Source organism: Zootoca vivipara, chromosome 1, assembly GCF_965207765.1.
Source record: "Zootoca vivipara chromosome 1, rZooViv2.hap1.1, whole genome shotgun sequence".
Taxonomy (NCBI): Eukaryota; Metazoa; Chordata; class Lepidosauria; order Squamata; family Lacertidae; genus Zootoca; species Zootoca vivipara.
The window spans coordinates 67,284,801-67,308,329 of record NC_142582.1 but is presented as its reverse complement, the minus strand read 5'-3'; the positions used below and the strand labels follow the sequence as shown (position 1 = coordinate 67,308,329).

General features: G+C 37.6%; 1 protein-coding gene across 5 annotated transcripts in view; it reads left to right on the top strand.

The window, feature by feature from the left end:
- Window positions 1-23,529, top strand: part of SBF2 (SET binding factor 2) — a 221,315-nt gene that overhangs the window by 84,819 nt on the left and 112,967 nt on the right. For 4 of the 5 annotated variants that reach the window (XR_015949328.1, XM_088667287.1, XM_035119305.3 and 1 more), the window contains 2 exons: window positions 4,896-5,033; window positions 22,253-22,366. Coding sequence is in view for 3 of the 5 variants with exons in the window: in XM_088667287.1 (XP_088523413.1) it covers window positions 4,896-5,033; window positions 22,253-22,366 (252 nt within the window). In the remaining 2 variants the exon portion in view is untranslated. Of the gene's footprint in view, window positions 1-4,895; window positions 5,034-22,206; window positions 22,367-23,529 lie in introns of all 5 variants that reach the window. The other variant, XM_088667297.1, reaches the window with a different exon arrangement.

The window sequence follows — 23,529 nt, the reverse complement described above, 5'->3', positions numbered from 1 at the left end:
GCCTTAGGTTGCCTTTTGTATAATATACCAACACTACATTACGAAGCTTGCCGTAGTTCAAGTTGCAGAAGGACTTGTAACTGGAGGAAAATGAGAAGATTATGATAAGCTTCCCATATAAGGCATTTACACACTGGAGAAGATTATCTCCACTACTTTTACTTCACTGTTCTTTCATAGATGTTTCATGAGTGAAGACAGTATGACTAATTATAGAAGATGATAAATTGACTGAAAAGAATATTCTAAGCATACTAAGCATTCTAAGCTCTACATGTATTGACCACATCAGTCATTTTTTTCTCCAGTTGTAAACATAGGATGAAACACTCAGCTATTCCCAAGTGACAACATTTTGGAGCTAAAAATTATTAGCATGTATTTCTTACATGCTCCTCAGTTACAGATTATTGGTGTCTGAGGAGACACTTTGAAGTTACTTTGCAGGTTGTTGAATCTGAAGTATGATTATCTTAGCTTTTTGTTATCGATTCTGCGCTTTGAGTGTTTGTATCTAGCATTCTCTTCTCTTCTGAAACTTCTTGAGTGAGTTCTTAATTTGAGGAGTAGAGAAATAAATGAAAGTAAATTATTGTCATGATGTCATTTGTTGATACTGTTTGCCTGAAACACAAAATTATGCTTCCTGGGTGAGACTAGCAGATGGAACTTAGCCAGTGAAGGGCCGGACTCAATGAGATAAAAGGATGGTGCCCAGTAGGTGAGCTCAACCACAGCCTATAAAAGAGTACAGTATTCAGATACTTTCTCACCTCTCTTCTATTGCTGACTGTTCTGGCCTCATTGGCAGCTGTAGCAAACTGACCTCTCTTCTTCCAAAGTAGTTGTGCTAATAATTATCGCAGTTGACAAGCTTGAGTGAGTGGAACAGGCAAACCTCATCTCGTTAGCTCAGGCTTCCTCAACCTCAGCCCTCCAGCTGTTTTTGGCCTACAACTCCCATGATCCCTAGCTAGCAGGACCAGTGGTCAGGGATGCTGGGAATAGTAGTCTCAAAACATCTGGAGGGCCGAGGTAGCGGAAACTTGGGCTTAGCTAGTCTACTACAGTTCATTCAGATATTTCCCCAAAACCCACTTTTTCTGCAAACCCTTTGGCTTACTGCAAGTGCTATGAGCCATTGAGCCTGGTGAGAAGACCCATCTACTTTGAACTGTATTTAATACTATAACTGTGGCCTTTTGGATCAGAATTAGTAATGAAGATTATTTTTGCAGCAATTTGTTTTTGAAATATTACATACTTTGTTTATTGTGAGTCACTTTGGGCACAGATTTTACTGTGAAAAAGCAACACAATAGCATTCTCCTCATGCAGATCCCTTCCCAAATTCCAACTGTACTGTATTCTTAATTTGTCTATCTGGATTTTGGCTTCAGATAAAGCTAGTCTGTCTGTATTATTTGTAATTCTATATATATGTATCATACTGCAGGCATCCTTTACATCTTCAGTATGACGATAGATTATTTCAGTATTGGTAATTTTTTCTTGGCAGTCTCAAATACAAATTGTTTTGATATAATTGATAAGAAAACTTTTAGTATCAGTCTGGCATCCACACAATGTAACTTTATTCCCTTCCCTTTCCTCTGTCTCAGATGATATCTGAAAGAATATTTTTATGCTTCAGGGAATAGTTTATAACTTTTAGGGATAAATCAAATTGACCCATAGGGAAATATATGTCATCTATCTTCTTTACTGGAACTTGTAACCCTGTAATGCATTAGGCGGAATATAACTACATTACTAATATGCTGCATGTACAAGTATACAATAACATGTTATATAATAACTTAAATAATATTTCATTGTCAACAATCTGGCAACTGCTGGCTTTTTAAAATAAATTGTGGAAACAGAAAGCTGTGCTTTTATATACACAATAGGATAGTTTTTGATATGTATGAAACAAAAAAATCTGTAATAGCCATAGTGTTTGATCAAACCATACTGAACATTTTGAAAGAGCTGATTAATGGATGAGCAGAAAGTTCTGGATTGTTAAGTATATCCAAGTTAGTATATCATTTCACAAGTATTAACTGTTCTCACAATACGGCTTCCATGTATGACCTTAATGTCATTTTATGGTGGTTACTGAAGGCACTTCAAAAACATTAAATATATTCGAATAATAATTCCCTTTGCTGCCATACATTATAAAAATTCAATCAGAATCTTGCTCAGCTCACCTATGCACTAAATTTATATACAGAATTTCTACTTTAGCATACATTAATCTAAATGCTTAAAGTAGGTAACACTGTACAATAAAATATATTATTATTATATATGTGAAACTGGCAACCATATATAAAGCACAAGTATCAATCCTACATTTGTTTTTAGCTAACCACCAAAAGCCATATTAAATTCAAAGGTCTTAAAATATTTCCAGATGGTTGCTGGATCTGCACTTTTGGCAAATCTCCAGAAGAAAGAATATCCATGAATGTAGGGCAGCCACCAGGAATATATTGATGCTTGATGTGCTAATTTGGAGATTTGGTCGTTAGGATTGGCTGGTTCACAAGCTTTGTTAGATAAATTGACTACTTTAAATTAAAATCCATCCTTGTCAGGAGATGAGCTAATGTGTTCCATCTTAGCTGAAACATTTATTTACCACCAACAGCCCCATTCTAAGATTACTCCGCTGTACCTAGGTATTAAAAAACAACCCTTGTTCCTAGTCTATTGTCAGGGAAAGGCTGGGCACTGAGTAGTGGTGGCTGGATACTGGTGAGTGGCCAGTGGGAGAAGGTGGGTTGGAAGAAGTGATCAGTGATCTGGGGAAACCTGTAACAGCCAGGAGACAAGAGTCAGGAGAAGCTGCAGGACTGGAGAGTGAAGAACAGGTTCAGGAGGAGGGAGAGATAGGTCAGGCTGGTGGAGAATTAAGGGCTTACCTACCTCCTGTTCCCACCTCTCCTGTTCCATTGTTTCAAAAAGAAAAAGAAAAACCCAGAAGAGGGTTGAAGAGGGAGGAGCAGAAACTGGTTACACGCAGGCAGAGTCTTTGCCTGCTTGTTTACAGCTTGGGTGGAGGGAGATACATAAACCAAGTTGGGGGCTGGACCTCTCTGTTGCTGCAACTGCCTCATCGGGTGCGCACCTAGGAGTAGCTAAGAGATGTAGGACTGATTGACACACCTTTACCTAAGTTTTGACAACAAAAAGTTAATTCCTCACTCTTGACATTCTTGAGCTCCTGACATCTATTGAGAACTCTCCCACTACTTTCTACACTCAGTGTCCTTCCGTTTTAGCTCCATGTCACAGCCACTGCTTTTGTGCAACTTGCCTTCTCTTATGCTCAACTACCCCACCCTGACTTCCTGCACATTCAGGATTCTGATGCGGCACTACAAATCTTACACTTTTATCATACAGTAAGCTGAGTCATGACCATGAGTGACACCACCACCTCACAGCCTCAGGAAAACTTATGACATAGAACTTATTAAATAAATTATTCCTCATTTTAAATTAGTCCCATGGGTCTCTTGAGATAACTTCACTAGAGGAACAAAAACATTAATGCTTGTCTTTACAAACTATACATAAATATGCACCTATTTTACGAATTGCTCTTATCTGTTCAGTAAATGCACAAGTGAGTGCCTTGAGTAAGGTCAGTTATTGAAACATATTGTGTTGAATATTCCCAACAGTTGATAAAAAGATCCTCCTTTAATATTTAAATACCTTTTTCAGTAGTCTTCCACATTCACTGAGAAATTCATTCTTTTACCTAGACAAAGCAGATTGTTTATCACAATGTTTTAATTCTGTATTATTTTAGTTTAGTTTTTTGAAATATGGATTATGAAATAATCCAGAGAGATACTTGAAGTTCATTGAACAAGGGAGTCTCCTAAAGGCTTATGGAGGAAATAAGGTTTGGCTTCTTTTTTTGTAAAGACAAAAATCTCATAAAGCAGTGATTAAAATACCTACTGGCTTAACAAATTAAATGTTACAAATACACTGTACCACCACTTCTTGGGACCTGTTGGGGGAAACCAAATTAGATCTTGTTATGCAAGTGTCATGTTACCTGGATTAGTCTGCACAGATCCTTGTGCTGAATAATCTCTGATTTTGAGTCAAATATGTAATAGTGTTAGAAAACTGTATGGATGTGTTAATGGGCTTCTGTACAAAATAAGCTATTTATATGTTTTGTTAGATGAAATTAGCCTCATTATTGAAATACTGATTGGAATCTGATTAGTACAAAAATAGCACTGAATTCCAGTTTCATTAATTACCGGTAGCGTTTCTGCTACTTGTGTTCTGCGATTTATTCTATTTTGCAGCCTGATACTTTGTAGTCTTGAATACAGAAACTCTAATTTAGAGGTTGCAAAGTAAGGTACAATAGTTTTTATTTTCTTTAGCCCAGAGTGCAAAAGTCTGGCACCAGGTTTGGATTCTGGAGAGCAGACCCTGAGGAACTCAAAATGTGTGTGTGTAGTTCTAGGCGAATAATAATGGAGTAGCCAAAAAGCACCACCCTTTCTATTGGTGAGACATTGATTTCTGAAGAGCAACACTACAACTGAAAATTCTGGGAATTACAAGAAATGCCACAGTTTTGGAAGTGTTTGTGTGTATAATTTAGATGAGTTATTTCTGCAGCTGTCAATATTGTAAGAACAAAATATGCCATACTAGAAATGTTTCCAAGTGTTCGAGTTTGTGAACTGTCAAGTAGATCTGCAATAAAATAAAATAAAAAACACTGTCCATTATAAGTATTTGTATTTATTTTTTGTTTTATTTTACAGATTATAAATTATTATTTTTAATCAATGTAGTTGGCCTGTGGGTTAAAACTATACTTGTGCTTTCTTTGTTCATAGTTTTGTCAGCCTGGAGGATGGAATCTGTCCAGAGAGAGGAAGCAGCCTACGTTCTTTGTGGTGGTTCTCACCGATATAAACTCTGAACGGCATTATTGCTCTTGTCTGACTTTTTATGAAGCAGAGATCAATCTTCAGGTAAATATCTTATCGAATCATTCACACAGCACATGCACACAAACCTAGGAACTCATTTCTACAAGTTATTCAGTCACATATCTGGCTCTTAATGTACCTCACCCATGCACATTTCATCTACAGCTTCAGTTGTCTGGCCCATAGTAACTGGGGATTTGAATTAAAACAAATGTTTATGCAAACTCAAATATTATTCAATAATTTGGTGTACTTAACTGTCTTCCAATTTACATTTGGTTCATTAACCAGTGGAGGTTGTGGAAGGAGTCACTGGAGGTTTTTAAGAAGATGTTGGATGGCCATCTGTCATGGATGCTTTAACTAAGATTCCTGCATTGCAGGGGGTTGGAGTAAATGATCCTTGGGGTACCTTCCAACGCTATAATTCTATGTTCAACGTCTTTCCCTTGAGTCTTAGTAGTAGGATTTAAAGGGATGCTAATTTGAAACCTCTTTGTTGCTTCTCCCCCCCAAAAAAATCACCTAGTTTCTGTTTAATGTAATTTGCATATTTATAGAAAGCAGTTCAACATGGTATTTTTATTTGCTCTCTTATTTGTGGTTTAACACAGGTTCTTAATTCTACATTTCAGAATGATTTTAAAAACACATTACTCCCTCTGCTGGATGTCTGTGTATTGGAATAGAATAAAACATAACCATTTCATTTTTATACATGTATTACCGGTATATAGCATTAACACAATACAGTACAATGCAATATAGTACAAACCATCATGGGATGATGGTCTATGCTAATATACTGCCATTGATATAGAAATATCAATTGTAAGGGTTTGCGTGTTATTCATGTACAGTGGAACCTCGGTTTATGAACACCTCGGTTTATGAATTTTCGGTTTATGAACACTGCGGACCCATCTGGAACGGATTAATTCATTTTCCATTACTTTCAATGGGAAAGTTCGCTTCAGTTTATGAACGCTTCAGTTTATGAACAGACTTCCGGAACCAATTACACCCATGCTTCAGTTTATGAACGCTTCAGTTTAAGTACTCCGCGGACCCATCTGGAACGGATTAATCCACTTTCCATTACTTTCAATGGGAAAGTTCGCTTCAGTTTATGAACGCTTCAGTTTAAGTACCCCGCGGACCGTCTGGAACAGATTAATCCACTTTCCATTACGTTCAATGGGAAAGTTCGCTTCAGTTTATGAACGCTTCAGTTTATGAACAGACTTCCGGAACCAATTGTGTTCATAAACCGAGGTACCACTGTGCACATATTTGCATAATTACAACATGTACTTTCTTGCTGTTTGCATGTTTGTTTAATCATTTAGATTTAAAATGCTTAACTTCCACTCCATGTTTAGATCTGTGAGTACATTCCTAAAAATAGAAAAGTTAGGTTAGATTTTGGGTGTAGCCTTCTTGGCAGTTCCCCTTTAAAACATGTGTATTACTAATTTCTGGACAGTTTAAAATGTTTGCTGAAGTAATTTACCCAAATTGGAAATTTTAAATGATTTCTCTATGACACATTATTTGGAATCCTTTGTAGAGAGAATCTAGGGACCAAGATATCGCAACACTTAATTGTGAAATTTATTATAAAATGTTTGAAACTGCTTCTTTCCAACTTGCTCTTTGGCTAAGGTCCTTCCAGTATTGAACATGATAGTGAGCTTCAACAAGACCTCTACTCATTGCAGAGGGGAGGGGTTGCGAGTGGGAGCCCTTTCCCGTGCTAGCAGGGGGGTGTATTCAGCCCCCTGCGTTAGCCTATCCCCGCTGCGGCGCCAAGCCTCTCAGCTGGCAATAGGGCCAGCTGGGGTCTGGGGTCTGGCTGCACTTAAACAGCCGCGGCAGCATTCAAGCCCCATTCAGCTTCTGTGCCACATCGGATCGGTTGTTGCTAGTTTTGTTAGCAAAAATTATTAAATAGTTTGGAGTAATATTTTAATAGAGATAAGTGTATGTCTGGTCTTCTGGTCTGAGTCATTTTCAACTCTGTTCATCCCTAAGTCCGTCCTGTTTCTGCAGGAAACTTTGAATTAAAAAAAAATTATGCAAGTTCACACTTATCTATGCATTTTGTACAAAATATGTATTTTTAATTGCATTTTCTCTCAAAATAAGTAATTCCAGATGCATTTTTTATGGGTGTTGAACCCAAGAGCTGCAGCACTGAAATTGGAAAAATGCTAAATTCCAAAAAATAAACATGGTTATTTTACATGAAATATTTTAATGCAACATTTACAGGCAAATGTCTTCCAAAGATGGTATATGAATCAAAATATAACACACCCACATTAAACACACTTAATTAAAGCTAACTAAATAAAAAGGAAAAAGTCCAGCCAACCCAAAACTAAATAATGACATTGGCAACACCACAGAACAAAGCCTGATTTCGAGCAATAATCAAGTATTGTTTTTTAAAAAACAGTTTTTTTAAAACTTCTTGCAAGTGTGTGCCAACTCTTATTTACAATGGTACATCTACTTACCAATTTAATGGGTTCTGAACGCACATTTGTAAGACGAAAAAAATTGTAAGTCGAATCCCATAGGAATGCATTGGGAGAAAAAATTCGTAAGTTGAAGCAACCCTATCTAAAAATTCGTAAGTAGAAAAAACCCTATCTAAACCGCATCCAAGATGGCGGATGGAGCTCTGTTCGTAAGTAGAAACATTTGTAAGTAGAGTTATTTGTAAGTAAAGGTAACGCTGTAGTGGTATTTTCATAATTCAAGGTAAGCATACACAAGGTAAATTATACACTCAAAAGTATAAATGGTTTGGAGACCAATCTTGTACTTAACTACCCAGAAGCTCCCAGAGCATGCTTTGAAGGCTAGAGATGTAAAATTTCCGGAAACTTTGAAGCTTGGGGAAAAAAACCCGGTTCCCCCGCCCGGTTTTTTTCCGGGGGGGGGGAATGAAAATTTTTGGAAAAATTGAAAAAAATGCTACATTAGCACTTCTTTTTTCTTTTCCAGATTGAAAGTCATTCTGTTACTTTAGAAACTAAAATATAACTATGGACAATTTTAATGGGCATAAAATTATCACAACTAGCATATTAAAATTATAGTGTATCCAAACAGGAACTGAAATTTAACTTGTCATTCATCACGGTTCGCTATGCAACATGCTTACTCCACCTCCTATGTTTTGCCCATGAGACCTTATGTATTTCCTCACACTGATGTGTGTGGTCTGTTAACCACTTTAGCTACTACTATATGCTTAAATTAGTTTATTTCACTTTTTAAAGACTGTTTTAGAGCATTTAATGTTTAAAATATTTTCATTTCTTTTTTTCTTTCATAACACTTCTCTGATTGCCATGACAACACATATACTTTCAGGCCCTTTTTGTTGCTCTATATTTTCTTCCAGTGCTTTGAGGCCTAGTGAAGAGGAACAGAACCAATGCATACCACACACATGCAAAAACAAAACTGAAACATTTTTCTTTTCTGGTGACAACAGCATCTCCTAAAGGAAGAAATGTATCTTGTTCTTGCATTGGAGAGTTCAGTTTGTAACCTAGGACTTCCTTGTCCTCATGGAAATTAGAATAATCTGATACCATACACATACCTGCCAAGTCTCCCACTGAAAAATGCGGGATCAGCAGTGGCGCGGCACCGGAAGTTCCGTAGAAGCAACTTCCGGGGCCACTCTTCCCATGTGTGGGCAGCGGAAGTCGCTTCTATGCATGCCCAGCAGCCATCTTGGTGGTGGCTGCAAACAGCCATCTTGGTGACGGCCGCCGCCATGTGGCCACCAACAAAATGGCTGTCGCCATGTGGCCACTACCAAGATGGCTGCGTAGAAGCGACTTCCGGTGCCGCTCTGTGCGAGTTCCGGTGCCCACACATGGAGGCTCCCTGGCAGATAGGAAATCCGGGGGATTTCCGGGATTTTTCTCCATTAGGGAGAACAGCGGGAAACGGATTAAAATCCGGGTTTCCCGCGAAAAATGGGATACTTGGCAGCTAAGCATACATATTTTTAAAAAATGATTTATAAAATATTTGAACCCCTTATCTTGAAATATTTTATTCATCATGTTAAAATAAAACATTCCATAATCAATTTTTTCAGTTTTTTGGGGGAAAAAACAAAAAAGGCTTCAGGAAAAAAATGTGGGGGGGGGGAGCCGGTTTTTTTCCGAATTTTTCCAGGGGTTTTTCCGGGCCTTCACATCTCTACTGAAGGCACAAGAGGCAACCACCTCCCTGAAGCTAAGCATGTTTGAATCTGAATAGGAATCATATTAATAAAGTGAGCCCCATTGAACTCAGCAAGACTTACACCTGTAACTATGAATAGAATTTCAGTATTATCTTTTTATAACACCAGGAACAGAATACACGCGTCTAAGGCCTCAAAATTAGATCAGTAGTCACCAGAAGAAGGCAAGCAGGAGCTCACAGAAAACAAAGGCCATGTATGCTCTTCTCTTGTAGGTGGCATATATCAAAATACATATTGGATTTAAAAGTTGACTACTCTATGATTCTATGATTCTACTCCTGTAGTATGCCTTGCTGTTAGTGTGCTGCCACAGCTTTCTGCTGCTGTTACTGAGGCTGGAACCTCCTTCTGTGAATAGAATTCTTCCTCCATGAAGAATGAAATTAAAGCTCCTTCCATTCATAGTGTGAAAATATTGGAAACCACCCAATGTGACCAAGCCTTCTAATGTAAGAGATGCATAGCTGTCAACCCTCCCTTTTTTGCGGGAAACTCCCTTCTTCCAAGCCACATCTGTCAGCCTTCCCTTTTTTTGCTGGAAATTCCCTTATTCCAGTTTTGTTTCCCGCTGCTATCCTGGATTGTTAGATATATCGTAGACTGTCCCCGGGACAGGTGAGGCTGCTGCTGATCCCTTATTTTCAAATCCAAAAGTTGACAGCTATGAAGAGATGTGAAGTAGCAAAGTTTTACATTAAAACTGAGGCTACTAAGTTCTGGCAGTAGAAGGCAAAACACATAAGTTGTTGTTCCCACATATTTTTGGTCTGTAATAATACACTTCATTGGGAGGTTTGGCTGCTTTCTGTAGTAAAAGACACCTAGAAGAATTTAGCGGATGATTTAAAATGAAAGTCATTGATGCATCACATGCAATGCTCTTAAAAGCAATTCAAATGAAAATGCTGTATAGACAGTTAAATATTAAATAGTCTGCTTTTGTTTGTTCTTCATGAGTGTGGTTAGAAGTTCTTTTATTCAGATTCCAGAACTAATATTTTAAAATTGTTCTAGAGTTTCTGTGGTCTGGAAGAAGTGCATGAATTTATTCAGAGCATAACTAAGATGCTAAGAGTTTATAACTGTTTATCTGTTGGTGGCCCTGAGGAGTTGTTAATGTTAAAGGCATTGCCCTATCTATTTTAGGCTTCTTAAATACTCCTGCATTTTTTAATCACAGGTGCATAGAATATGTCTGATTATTCTAGCTATGTTGTTGCAATAGTGGGCAGGTGTGTCAGGAATACCAAACATGAACATAGAGGTTCACAGCAATGTTGGTAAAATGTGACCAAAAACCATTTTGCAGGTTTTCTTAGACATTTTTTTGCTTTACCCATGGTAAATACCCTACTCTCCAAATTCCTGTTAATATGGCCATCTGTAAATGTAGCATACCCTTTAGTTACATGCACTGCCCGTAGTCTTGGTGTAGATTAATATCCTGATTAGATTTCAGATTTTCATAAACCTTTTGAATAGCCTTTATAAAAATAACAGATTTTTGACACTACAGACAATTTTTTCACATTATATCCTATTATATACCTGCTTTTATAATGCAGCTTATAATAATGTAGCCATACAACTTTTACAAATTTTCAAACTGGCCGCTACGCTTGCCAACAGGGTCATATTAAAGCAGTCGGATTCTTTTCTCTCTCTAATTTATTTTGTTCTGTTTTGTAAACTGTGTTTCAGTAAATTGCTTTACATTTCCATATACTTTAATTCTCAGTGACAAATTAGTCTCCCCGCATCCTAGAGAAATGGCAGCTCCAAGTAAGGGCTTTATACCATGCTATGCACTATTACATGACATTGGGCTCCGTTTCAGTTTGGGAATTTCAGGAATTGTTGTTGCCTGCAGTGGAGAGGCAGAGCCTACATCAGGCATGTCAAACCTGCGGCCCTCCAGATGTTTTGGACTACAATTCCCATCTATCCCAACCACTGGTCCTGCTAGCTAGGGATCATGGGAGTTGTAGGCCAAAACATCTGGAGGGCCGCAGTTTTGACATGCCTGGCCTACATGTATACTTACCCACATACTGTAATCTAAAGAGAACACATTAAAATGAAGCACTATCTCAGAGAGACTGCAATTTGTTCAAGGTCAACCAGACCATCCAAGTTGGCCAACCAAGAAGGAATTTGAGCTGAAGTGTTTGAGCTCCAAACAAAACACCCATAAAAAATGAAGTAAACCAACTTTTTTGGATTCAAAGCAGTTTTTTGTTTTTGTCTCTCAGAAAAAAAACCAGTTTGAAGCAGGACGGATGGTTTTAATGTACATTTGTGGTTGTGGGAACACTTCAGGTTCGTTTATTGAGATTTAAAAAATGGATTAACAAGGTATTTTTAAAATATTTTCATGTGTCTGTGTCTGCTCTGAACATGTGGGAAAGTTCTATTTTGTGTTTGCTCACTTTATGACATAAGTGATTCACATTTGTTTACTGATTGTATGTATCCTAGATTAATTGGATTAAAAGTGTCTGGCTTCCACATGTCTCCTATGTGATGCTCATTGCTCAGGCAGTAGAGAGTCATAATTTTATCATGATTAACATTTAACTGCTAGGGGGGGATCTCAAAAGTACAGGGAGGATGATTTATTGGCCAAATGCAAGTTATTTTATTTTTTGTCAGCAGCAATGAGTTTAACCCAAGTGTAGGTAACAGGATACCCTCCATAATTATGGCTCTCATAATCCCTAAACGTTTGCTTTGCTGGCTACGGCTGAGCAGAATTGTAGTATGAACAACAAACTTTGGAAGGACACAAGTTCCTAAACAGTTTAAATGGATAAAATCAGTTGCCACTAAAGAAGAGCTATGACACTTGATTGATGTTACACTGATATATTATTTTGAGAACCTCTCTTTCTGTCTTTTAAACTGTTAATTTGTCTTATAAGCAGTTCAGAAACTCATCTGCATTGTTTGTTTGAATACTTTGGTGTTCCATTACGGTAATAGTTTATATAAATAATGTAAAGCATATATGCTAAACATGTTGTCTGAACACCATTTTTTGAGGCAAATGTATGAGCTCATTAATGTCATAAAAATCTGTGAAAATATTTTATGAAATTGCTTCACCATAAATTGATTGTGGTTGATGTAAATCTTTTAAATTTAAGTCTGATTTTCTGCTCATTTTAGATGTGAGAGTTTTAACCTAGCTTTAGCTTGGTTATTCTCTGTTCAAGGTCAGACTGATCCAGAACATGTCTTCTACTGCATTAAGATGAAATATTTGTCAGCCAAGCCTGCACATAGCGTACTAAAGTATGCTTCTCCCCCCAATACACTTACTTTAAATACAATCTATTTTACATTAATAGTACACAAAGTTTAAGCACTTAAAATAGATTAGGATATTATTCCAACCTTGTGTTTGCTTATGCTTGACCTAGTTGTCTTGAATATTTTAATAAGTAGCTCATTAATTTTAAAAAATTGTTGTTTTCCTTTGCTTGACATGTGAAGGCTGTGTCTTTAATATGAACTCTACTGCTAAAAGCTTCTTCACATGATAGTATAAAAGTACAAACTAGCTAAGGGAACTGTGACTTTGAGCTATGTGAAGATTAATTTTAAAGCATTCCCATCTTCATCTGTTACAACTGATGTAGATGAGACACAGTTTATGACAGGAAGGATATGGCAAATTATTACAAATTACTCTTGACACACATGGTGTTAGCACACAACTTTTTGTTCGCTTTTAATCTCTGAATATGTTCCTAATTGACATATTATCCCATTTATGGGCTTCACTATGTCACCTCTCTCTTTAATTCAGCCAAGTAGAATGGTTGCTATTGGGAATAATAATCAGCTAAAAAATGGAGACCACCAAAGAACAAACTGTTGCCTGTTTCATTTTGGAGCACTTGCTGTCATCATGCATAAAAGACTTGAAGAAAAATCTCATTGTTTGGATGTCTTAGAGTACATTTCAGATGGCATTGTCATGAGCTCTCTGATGTTTAATATAGTTAATTTTAGGAGGAATATGTCTTTATCTGTTTACATAACTTTAATTTTTCCTATAATTTTCAGCACAGAATACACTATTCAGCTTAGACCATAGCTGCCAAGTTATCCCTTTTTTAAAGGGATTTTCCCTTATGCTGAATAGGCTTCCTCGCGAGAAAAGGGAAAACTTGGCAGCTATGGCTTAGACCCATATTTGGTTCTTTGAAAAACCACCTGACTTGTTATAAAGCATTTTGAAAACTTCCTAATTCAGCCTAGGTTCATATCTCAATTTGAAAAAATGAGGCTCCATGCCTTCTCTCATTCACTATTATAGTAAAATTAAAATGCCTGTAACTTCCCCCTCTTTTTGACAGAGTTGGATATTTGCAGGCATAGTTTACCTTGCTGTTTGTAAGTAGCCCAGGAATCTTTCTGTTGGGCACCCTTCAATCTATTTTTTTAAACAACGAAATCCCCTTTTTTAAAAAAACCTTGTGAGGGATGAATACTGCCAAATTTCAGAATAATTGGTGCAGTGAATTTCCTGGAAAGACAGCCCGTACAGTTTAGGGTGGTTAAAAATGATGCACTTAACATCCCCTGTTGTTTTGTGTCCAATTTATATTAAAATAGTGTACATCTTAGAGATGCCCCCAAATTTCAGAAGACTGGCTTATATTAATTTATGAATTGCTTGGGGGTTATTGATTCAGGGAGGTTTGTGCTAGATGACTTTTAAAGTTACTGGTTTTTTTCCTTAAGATTTTAGTACATTGCATACAGTGTAGAAGTGTTCCTAATGAAGTAACCTGTGAAATTTCAGAAACTTGGGTAGGGAACTGAGGTGAATGAAGAAGAATTTATAAAACTTCAGACTTTTGTTTTGCTCAGTTGGCTACAGTAGCGGCATGGGTGGGATTGTGTTGCTGATCTGGCTTCCTAACACTGCACACTGCTGCCAGTTATCAAGAGGGAGAGGGACAAGGCAGCAGGGAGCTCGAAACAGTATAAACATAGCGTCAGGATCATCGGATATGCTTCCGCTGCATCTGCTGCCTTGCCTCCCTCCCATTTCTCTAACCAGTAACAGCATGTGGTGCTGGGAAGCAAGGTCAGCAGTGCATGCTGCCATGCCATCCTCTATTGGTTGGCAGCAAAAGTCACAGAAACTAAGTGCAAAGCTGAATTGATAAAGGTGGCATTGCCTCTTCCTCATCACTAGCATGAAATACCTACTGATAACATAGTTCATAGGCCATACATAAATATTGTATTTTTAAATTGCTGTGACCTTCCTGGGACCTTGTGAGGGATGGGTAAGAAGTATGTTGTTGATGATGATGAGTCTTCATCATCATTATCTCATATTTCTGTACTGCATATTTCAGGCAGAAAAACTACACTGAGATAGTAAATTTGAAAAGTGCTTAAGAGGAATTTGTACTTAGAACAATAGCTACTTGGCGGCCGATGTAGTAGCAGAATAATATGATAGTAATAGTCTGCCTTAGTGAGCAGCTGAGACAATACATATTGCACTGGCTGCAGTTTACAGGTCAAGGGAAGTCCCACATAGACCACATTGTAGTAATATGGAAGTTACTAGCACATGGACAACAGTGATCAAGTTATAGAAATTAAATATTTAAAATAGTTATTACAATTACTATATTTTGGGGGTTTTTTGCTTTTATTTTAAAAAAAAGCCTCCTGCTGTCTAGGCTGAAGTGGAATCATATAATCGTAGAGTTGGAACGACCCTGAGGATCATCTAGTCCAGGGGTCAGCAAACTTTTTCAGCAGGGGGCCGGTCCACTGTCCCTCAGACCTAGTGGGGGAGCCAGACTATATTTTTTGGGGGGAAACAATGAACGAATTCCTATGCCCTACAAATAACCCAGAGATGCATTTTAAATAAAAGCACACATTCTACTCATATAAAAACACGCTGATTCCTGGATCATCCGCGGGCTGGATTTAGAAGGAGATTGGGCCGGATCTGGCTGCTGGGCCTTAGTTTGCCTACCCATGATCTAGTGATTCTAGTCCAACCCCCTGCAGTACAGGACTATGCCACAGTCCCATATGAGGATTGAATGTGACCTTGGTATTATCAGCACCTCTCTCTCTCTCTCTCTCTCTGATCCAAGGTTTTGTTTTCATTTCCTTGAATTGTTTGTATCGATCTGACTAAAGTAATATTGCTCAGTTATGTTCATCTCTTTCAAGTTTGAGTAATTCAAAGTTTAAAAAGAACTACAAAATCTGGAGGTAACCACCTTGGCTCCCCTTGATCTATCTAACTGACATATGGAAGGCTTAGGTGGGTGGCTATTCCCATTGTGTTTGGGGTGAATACATGTACCATCGAATCAAGTATGTTTTTCCAAAAGTGTTCTTGAACATGGAGTATTGCATTGGTCTTATGAGAGAGAATGCATTTATAAACTGGAACCGAAAGATTAACTGGCTATGGACTTCTAGCTTTACACTGTGTGTTCAGAGAATGCATATACTGTTAGTACTCACAATAAAGTAGTTTGAAAGTCATGTGTTTAATCAGATTATCCTTTTAGGCTGTGACTTCTGATAATGACATGGTTGGTAATACCTCTGTTTGTATATGTGACTAGCTTTGGTTTTCTAGGAATTTCTTTGATTACTTTATCACATTGAAATAGTTAATCACATTCTTACTAAGTATTTTACGTGCTCTAAATGTGCTTAGAAGACTTGCATTAATTTTGATGCAAAGTAATTTTTGCAGTCCAAGGCTTTGCAGGACTTTTACATCGTTGTTTAATAATAAGCCTTTATGAAAAATGGGTCCTTTCTTTCCATTTTTAGACACTGTTGTTGTTGCGAAAATTAAATAAAATTATGTCTTGCTTATCTTCAAATTGAACCCATTGTAACTTACAATATCAGCTAGAATCAAATTGCAACAGTAAAATCAAGCTATACAGTTAATAAATAGGAGTATTTAATAGCAAAACAACAATTAAACCATACATTGGGTTGGATTATGAGTAGGATTTCCACAAATTAAGGGGCAAATTTCAAAATTCTATGCTAGGAATCATTAGGAACAGGAATAAATATAAAATTGCCAATATCATAATGTTGTTGTTGTTTAGTCGTTTAGTTGTGTCTGACTCTTCGTGACCCCATGGATCAGAGCCCGCCAGGCACTCCTGTCTTCCACTGCCTCCCGCAGTTTGGTCAAACTCATGTTCGTAGCTTCGAGAACACTGTCCAACCATCTCGTCCTCTTTCGTCCCCTTCTCCTTGTGACCTCAATCTTTCCCAACATCAGGGTCTTTTCCAGAGAGTCTTCTCTTCTCATGAGGTGGTCAAAGTATTGGAGCCTCAGCTTCAGGACCTGTCCTTCCAGTGAGCACTCAGGGCTGATTTCCTTAAGAATGCATAGGTTTGATCGTCTTGCAGTCCATGGGACTGCACTTTTTTGGAGGAGTGATGCAGAAGAAGAAGAGGAGCTTGGATTTGATATCCCGCTTTATCACTACCCGAAAGAGTCTCAAAGCAGCTAACATTCTCCTTTCCCTTCCTCCCCCACAACAAAACCTCTGTGAGGTGAGTGAGGCTGAGAGACTTCAAAGAAGTGTGACTAACCCAAGGTCACCCAGCAGCTGCATGTGGAGGAGCGGAGACGTGAACCTGGTTCACCAGATTACAAGTCTACTGCTCTTAACCACTACACCACACTGGCTCAAGCATGAGCTTGAGACCACAAAGGCTTTTTGAGGTGAGGAGACCAGAATTGTACACCGCATCCCATGCAGTCACACCATAGATTTGCGTGACAACATTATGATCGTCTTGCAGTCCCATGGACTGCAAGAAGATCCGACCTATCAATTCTTAAGGAAATCAGCCCTGAATGCTCACTGGAAGGACAGATCCTGAAGCTGAGGCTCCAATACTTTGGCCACCTCATGAGAAGAGAAACCATAGCTTGTTTAAAATTATGATGCAATGTTCTATGTGAACAAGCCCATTCTGATTTAGTGAGGTTGTATTATCAATAGGTCACTGGTCTTGGACAGTTTCACAGCACATTTTCCAGAAATTAAAGGGGGAATTTGTTTTAAGTTGTAATGTTTTGTACCTTTGTGGATAATGCTGATTGTATAAATAGTTTGTGCATTGTCATTTCTTCCTACTTGTAATTAAGCATGATCCTGTAAATAGCATATCAGAGATATGAAGAAATTAGTTGGCAGGGAAAAGGGAGTGTACAATCACTGGAAACTCAGAACGTTGTCTACAGTTTATTGTGTCACTTAGTGAAACAATGCCAGGAATGTTGGAAATGAAAGAACATGTATCATTCTTTGGCTTTGATTGTGGCTAGTATAAACTTTGTGCAATGTTTGCTTTAATTACCATATATGGGCTTTTGTAATTGGTTCTACAAAATGCTTACTAATAGCTTTTTGAAGTGTAGCCATCTCCTCTGCTTAGCATTTCGTAAGGTAATGAGATCTGCCTATGTAGTTGGCTCATCTCTTTGTGAAGGAAGAAATCTGGGTAAATCTCACTTTTTCCACAGCAAGAGAATTCTGTGATAGAAATTTTGCATGGGTAAGCTTGGTTGAAATGCTGGAATTAGGGAATGCTGACACTCTTTTCAATGTGAATTGAAAAGTTTAGGCTTCCTCTACTAGATTTCTCGCAGCTGTACTTTTATACAAAAATATGTAGCTAATTGCATTTTAAAAAGCCATTTATAATACCTTATCTTTAGTGATGACACCTTGCACCATAGCCATATAATACTTTAATAGTTGTCAAATTGCTTCTGATTTTTTGTTTAGCACGTGGATTGTTCTGTTGCTCAGACTTCAAGAAATGCCATGTAGAAGCAGAACAGCATGTAACCAGACTAGTACAAATCCACACAGATAAACATACTTTGAATAAACGTCCAATATTTTCTGAACACATTAGGATGTACAGTATTCTATCTACACATAATTTTACATGTGCAGACATGCAGATATTAACTTTATAGGCTTCATATGCAATGTCGGCAAAGAGATACATTGCTTTGTTAGGAAACTACATAACAGTGTCAGGCGATAAGACTTGTGTTTAATCACTGGTTTTTAACCCACTCCATTTAATGAAAAATGCGGATCTTTTCTCTCAGATTTGGACCTAGCTACTTGTAACTATGCCTTCAGTATCCCTATAAACTAGCTTGGTTCCCTTTTCTAGAAAAATCGGAAACATTATGGACATTAAAGTCTTTCTCTCTTCCCATTTAAAAATATTTATTGGAATATATAAATATGCCACCTTTCATTTGAAATTGCAAGGTGGTATACAGTAAAACACACACACACACACACACACACACACACACACACACACACACTTTAAATTATAATACAAAATAAAAGCATCAGCCATTAAGCCAGGGCAGAGTTAAATTCATCAATACAACTAACTTGTAACAGAGACCTGAGAAAATAAATGTGTTTTTAAAGGAAGTACCAGAATGGCATCAGAGTTAGCATTTGCTTTAGTTTAGAGGGGAGATAATTCTACAAAGAGAGTGCCACGAATAAAAACACCTGAAAGGGTCCTCTGATCCATGAAAGCTGAATCTTTACAGGCAGAAGGCACTGTTCATTTGGGAGCGCTTGTTTTCCATGGGATTGTTTCCTAATTTACAATTAAACTGCTGTTCAGATTACATTCTCTGCTCTCTGACAAAGATAAAATAATATGTCCTCTGTATCTTCCCATTCAAATCCAAAATATACTTTTGACAGAGAAGAGATACCTGTTGAACCATACAAGAGTTTTCATTCAAATGCTGTATAGGTCATGCAGCTCTTCTTATTCACATTGTCTGTTACAAGTTGTCTGTAGGAAAATTATGGTACTTTTCATTTCTGCTGGTAGCGAAACAAAGGTTTACTGATTTTGTTGTGCCACACAGATCTTTGTCACTCTTACTCTTGGAAGCAAGATAGGAAATGATGCAGCATGTGGAAGATTAGTGTACGGTTCCTTCAGATCTGTTTGTCTTACCTTCAAATAGCATGGTTTTTGTAGGAGTACCTAGCTGAAAGAAATGACTAAGTTGAACAGAATTTAAGTGTCTTCCAAACCACTCCTATGCGTCATGGGCCATCCCTATATGAAGGAAGCCTGGAAGTACTAGCTGTAAGAATCTCCAGTGCCACCTACTGGTATTTCACCAAAAGAACTCAAGTAGAACCCAGTTTGATCTCAATCCTAACTTGCAGTGCAGAGAATCTTATCAAACTTCACCTTTGTAGTCATGTGGACTGTTTTTCACAATTTGATTTAGTAAAAGAAAACAATGTATTACAATGTGTATCTGAAAAAGTGTGCATGCACACGAAAGCTCATACCAAGAACAAACTTAGTTGGTCTCTAAGGTGCTACTGGACATTTTTAATATATATATTTTTATATATTTCTACTGCGTCACACCAACACGGCTGTCTACCTGAATGTATTAAGTGATTGTTAGGGTGTTGTTTGGTTTTTTTCCTTTACATGAAACGGTAATCTCCAACTGTATCCACTGTCTATTTTTACTAGATATAATACTGTTTTCTATAAAAAGAAGTAACTTAGCAAACAATGAGAATGATTGGAATTAAGTCAGATTTTACTTCAGCAATATAAATAATAATTGTGGTTCTGTTAGCTATTTCTAGCTCTTTTTTCTTTTTCTCCTAATGTAGTATAAAGCTTATCTCCATACTAATTATAGCGAAGTCTGCTTGTAAGAATCAATTCATCTTACCTATTTGATGTATCAAATCTGAATAAGGTTTTGAAGGGTAATAGAAATGTTCTGAGAGGATTTACTGTGGGCATATCCATTGCTGTAAACACTGCTAGACAGCATTGTGCAGTGTTTGCTCTTAAATTATTTTTAAAATGTTGTTTTTTGTAATGTAATGTAAAATGTAAAACGTAAAAAGGTGTTTTATCCAATTTTAGAAAGTATTTTTCACTGATAATAGCTGGCAGTCCTGTAGCACAGCGTAGTGCAAGTGAAAAGGATATTAGTCACTGCTATACCAAATACACTTCAGGGCAACAAGACTTAATAAGCTTTGATTAGCTTGCATTCAGAAGCTTCTGTTTGACCCTCCACTTTCCCCCGGGAAAACCTGCAGTTTAGCACTGAATCAGAACAAGTGGCTATCAGGTTTTCCACAGATTTCCATTTGTTCTGATTTAACGCTAAAGAACAAGTTTTCCAGGGGGAAATGGAGGGGCAAAGGCAAATCCAGCCAGACCCATGCCTAGAAAGCATGGGACAAGTGAAAAACTGGCCAGACCCATCCTTTCTAGGTACAGGAGAAGCGGAAGTATAGGTGAGCTCTGTGTCTTGTTCACTACCGAGAAGCATCCTATTTAAAGCTACTAGATTCAAGTTGGTCAGTTCATTCATAGGCCTTACCAGTATGTTAAGGATAATGATGGTTGACTTTACAAAAGATGATAAAGTTTTTTACAAGAAGAGGTACAAAATAGGTAAGGAGTTGCCAACATATTAGTAAAAGAGAATAAGCAAATCTAGGTACACAAAACAGGGTTTGGCCTGACATTCAATGTAATTTTAACAACTTGTACATTCTTCCATAACTTTATGGTCCAATAAAAAGGATAAACATGTATACATTTACTCTTACACAAAAGTGAGCTGACCTTGCTATGAGGTTCCATTAAACATGTTTGGTTGTTTTATTTTTCATGCCATACAGTTTGAAAAGAAAATCCCTGTCTCTCATATAGATGTAGCGATATGGCCTGCTGTGATCATTCAAAGCATGAAAATGTAATGTTTTCAAATTTAAAAATCCCATTTGTACTCAAATTGTTTTTTTAATTAAAAAATGAAGTTGAAACTCTTATTTTAGCAGCAACCCAACAACAATTAATATTCAAAGAAAGCATCACAGAAAAGGCAAATGCGTATGCCATTGACATTCATTATTCAGCTTAATTATTCATGGACAGCTCCAGTCAACAGGCAGCAGAGCAATGTAAACAGTGAGGTAGAAGGAACAAAAACTTCCTTTTCATTTGTACTCTTTTGCTATAGCCCAGTAGTTCAATCTGCCCTTTAGCTTGGATAGTAGGTCCCGGTGTCCTCTCCTGGTAGGATAGCTACAGTAAGAAACAAGTTGATGTGTATTTGAATTCTCCTGAGAATGGTTGCCACTCCTAGGCTACAAACAGGTACAACTCGCATATCCAGTGCAAGCCAAAGCATGTTTTGCTGCTGTCACACTGCTAGAAATAATGACTTTGAATGAAAATTGTAGAGGTCAGTACTAGAAGGTTTTGAGACAGCCAGCAAAACTGGAACTCAGGTCTCTCTCATGTTTTGAAATACCAATCTCTTTTTACCACCTACCTGTAGCTTTTTGGGCCTGCCCCTGTCCTCTTGTCTAGGAAGCAACAACTGATTGGGGTAGTGATGAGTGAGAGACCAGTCCAGCCAATCCCAGTGGTGTGATTCTCTGCTGCCCTTGGCATTCTGTCTACTGAATGACATGATGTAGGATGAAATTTATGGGTAGGATTAGAAATGTCATAAATTCACACGTAGAGCTACATGAGTTCACACTTTTATTGAAAACTGCTATGTTGAGATAGCTTCAAAGAGGAGCTTTTGGCTAAATTGTAGGAAGCAGAGTTGCTTTTGCTTTCAACATAACAAGTTTCCCCACTGTGTTTTATGCAAAAACTGTGCTTAGCTATTTTATCTGCTTTTTGCAATAAGTCATCTTGGGAACCGTGAGGTACAAATTGCATGGTAGTTCTTTTAAAGTTCTAATGTTTTAATAAAAGCTGTATTTTATTTTAAATTCTAGCATATTTGGGTTTTATTTTTTAAAAAAATGCTATTTCTTCATAAAGGTGATCACCATCTTATCTGTTGACTGAAGTATGTCTGTTTTCAAAGGGATCAAGAGAAACAGAAGGAGAGGAGGAGACAGGTTTGATCCAGCCTGCAGAAGTATTTGCTCCCAAAAGCCTGGTGTTGGTATCCAGATTAGATTATCCAGAAATTTTCAGGGTAAAGAACCTGTCATTTGTAATGTGCTACTGTACAAATTTGTTGGATATTTGATAAGTAACAGTGGCAAGTATTCTTGAACTGAAATATACCGTATTCACACTGTTATGAGAATTTAGACAGCACAAGGAGAAATAGCCTGCATTTTATACAAATCACATTTCACTGGTACATCAATGCTATGCACTTTTTATTCACAGAAGCATTATATTCAAAAGCACATATATACCAAATAAATATTTAGTTATCCACGCCTAATGTCAGGGCTAAGGCATAGGCAACTGTCAGAGTTGCACTGGTGAATTGGAACCAAGGGACCAAGAGAGGCGTTGAAGCCAAAGAATGCATCAAAACCAGAAAGAACATCTTGCTCAGGCAAGGTCCCATTCCACAAAAGGAAGCCTTTATAGCCTTCCTGTCCAGATGATAACCCAAGCTGCAGTTCTGACAGCTCCCCACAGGCAGCTGCCGCAAACTGGTTCTAGCCCTGGAATCTTCTAGCTACTCATATAGAACTAAAAATGTAAACTTCAGAGCAATTTGGTCAAAGTAATTGAGTTGATTCACTTACATAGTTTAATGTTGGTTCTGATGCAACAGCTGATTCAGTAAACAAGCAACTGGTTAGGTAACAAAGTGGGGAAAGTATTTCAGCCTCACTCAAAACTCTTTGCACTCCAAATGAAATGGTTAAATGTTTGGCACAAGACTAATAAAAAAAATTTTTATTTAAAATTTGCAGTACAGGACTGTATTTTTGATTATGGCCAATATGTTATTACTTACACATGACTTTGAGACTGAGCTTCTACTCAAGCTATGGAGTCTCTTAATTGCAGCCCTTAGGTTTACTCTGGAAAGCCTCAGCAGGAGCTGGCCTTGCAGCCTGCAACTTTTATTTCTGAGGCGCATATGCGGTACACAAACAGCAACTTATTTAAAAAGGCTTCCTTATACTTATGTCACCCAAAAATTCATTCCCCCCCCCTCATTCATTCATTCACTTATTCAACTTCTTCGTCCTGAAGGAACCCAGGGTGGCAAGCACATCCATAATAAAACTCAGACACTAATCTTAGGGGTGCCAGGAACAGGTTCCTTCAGCCATCAAATGCCTGGGTAAACGGATGTTTTCAAATTCCTCTTGCAAGTCAGTAATGTGG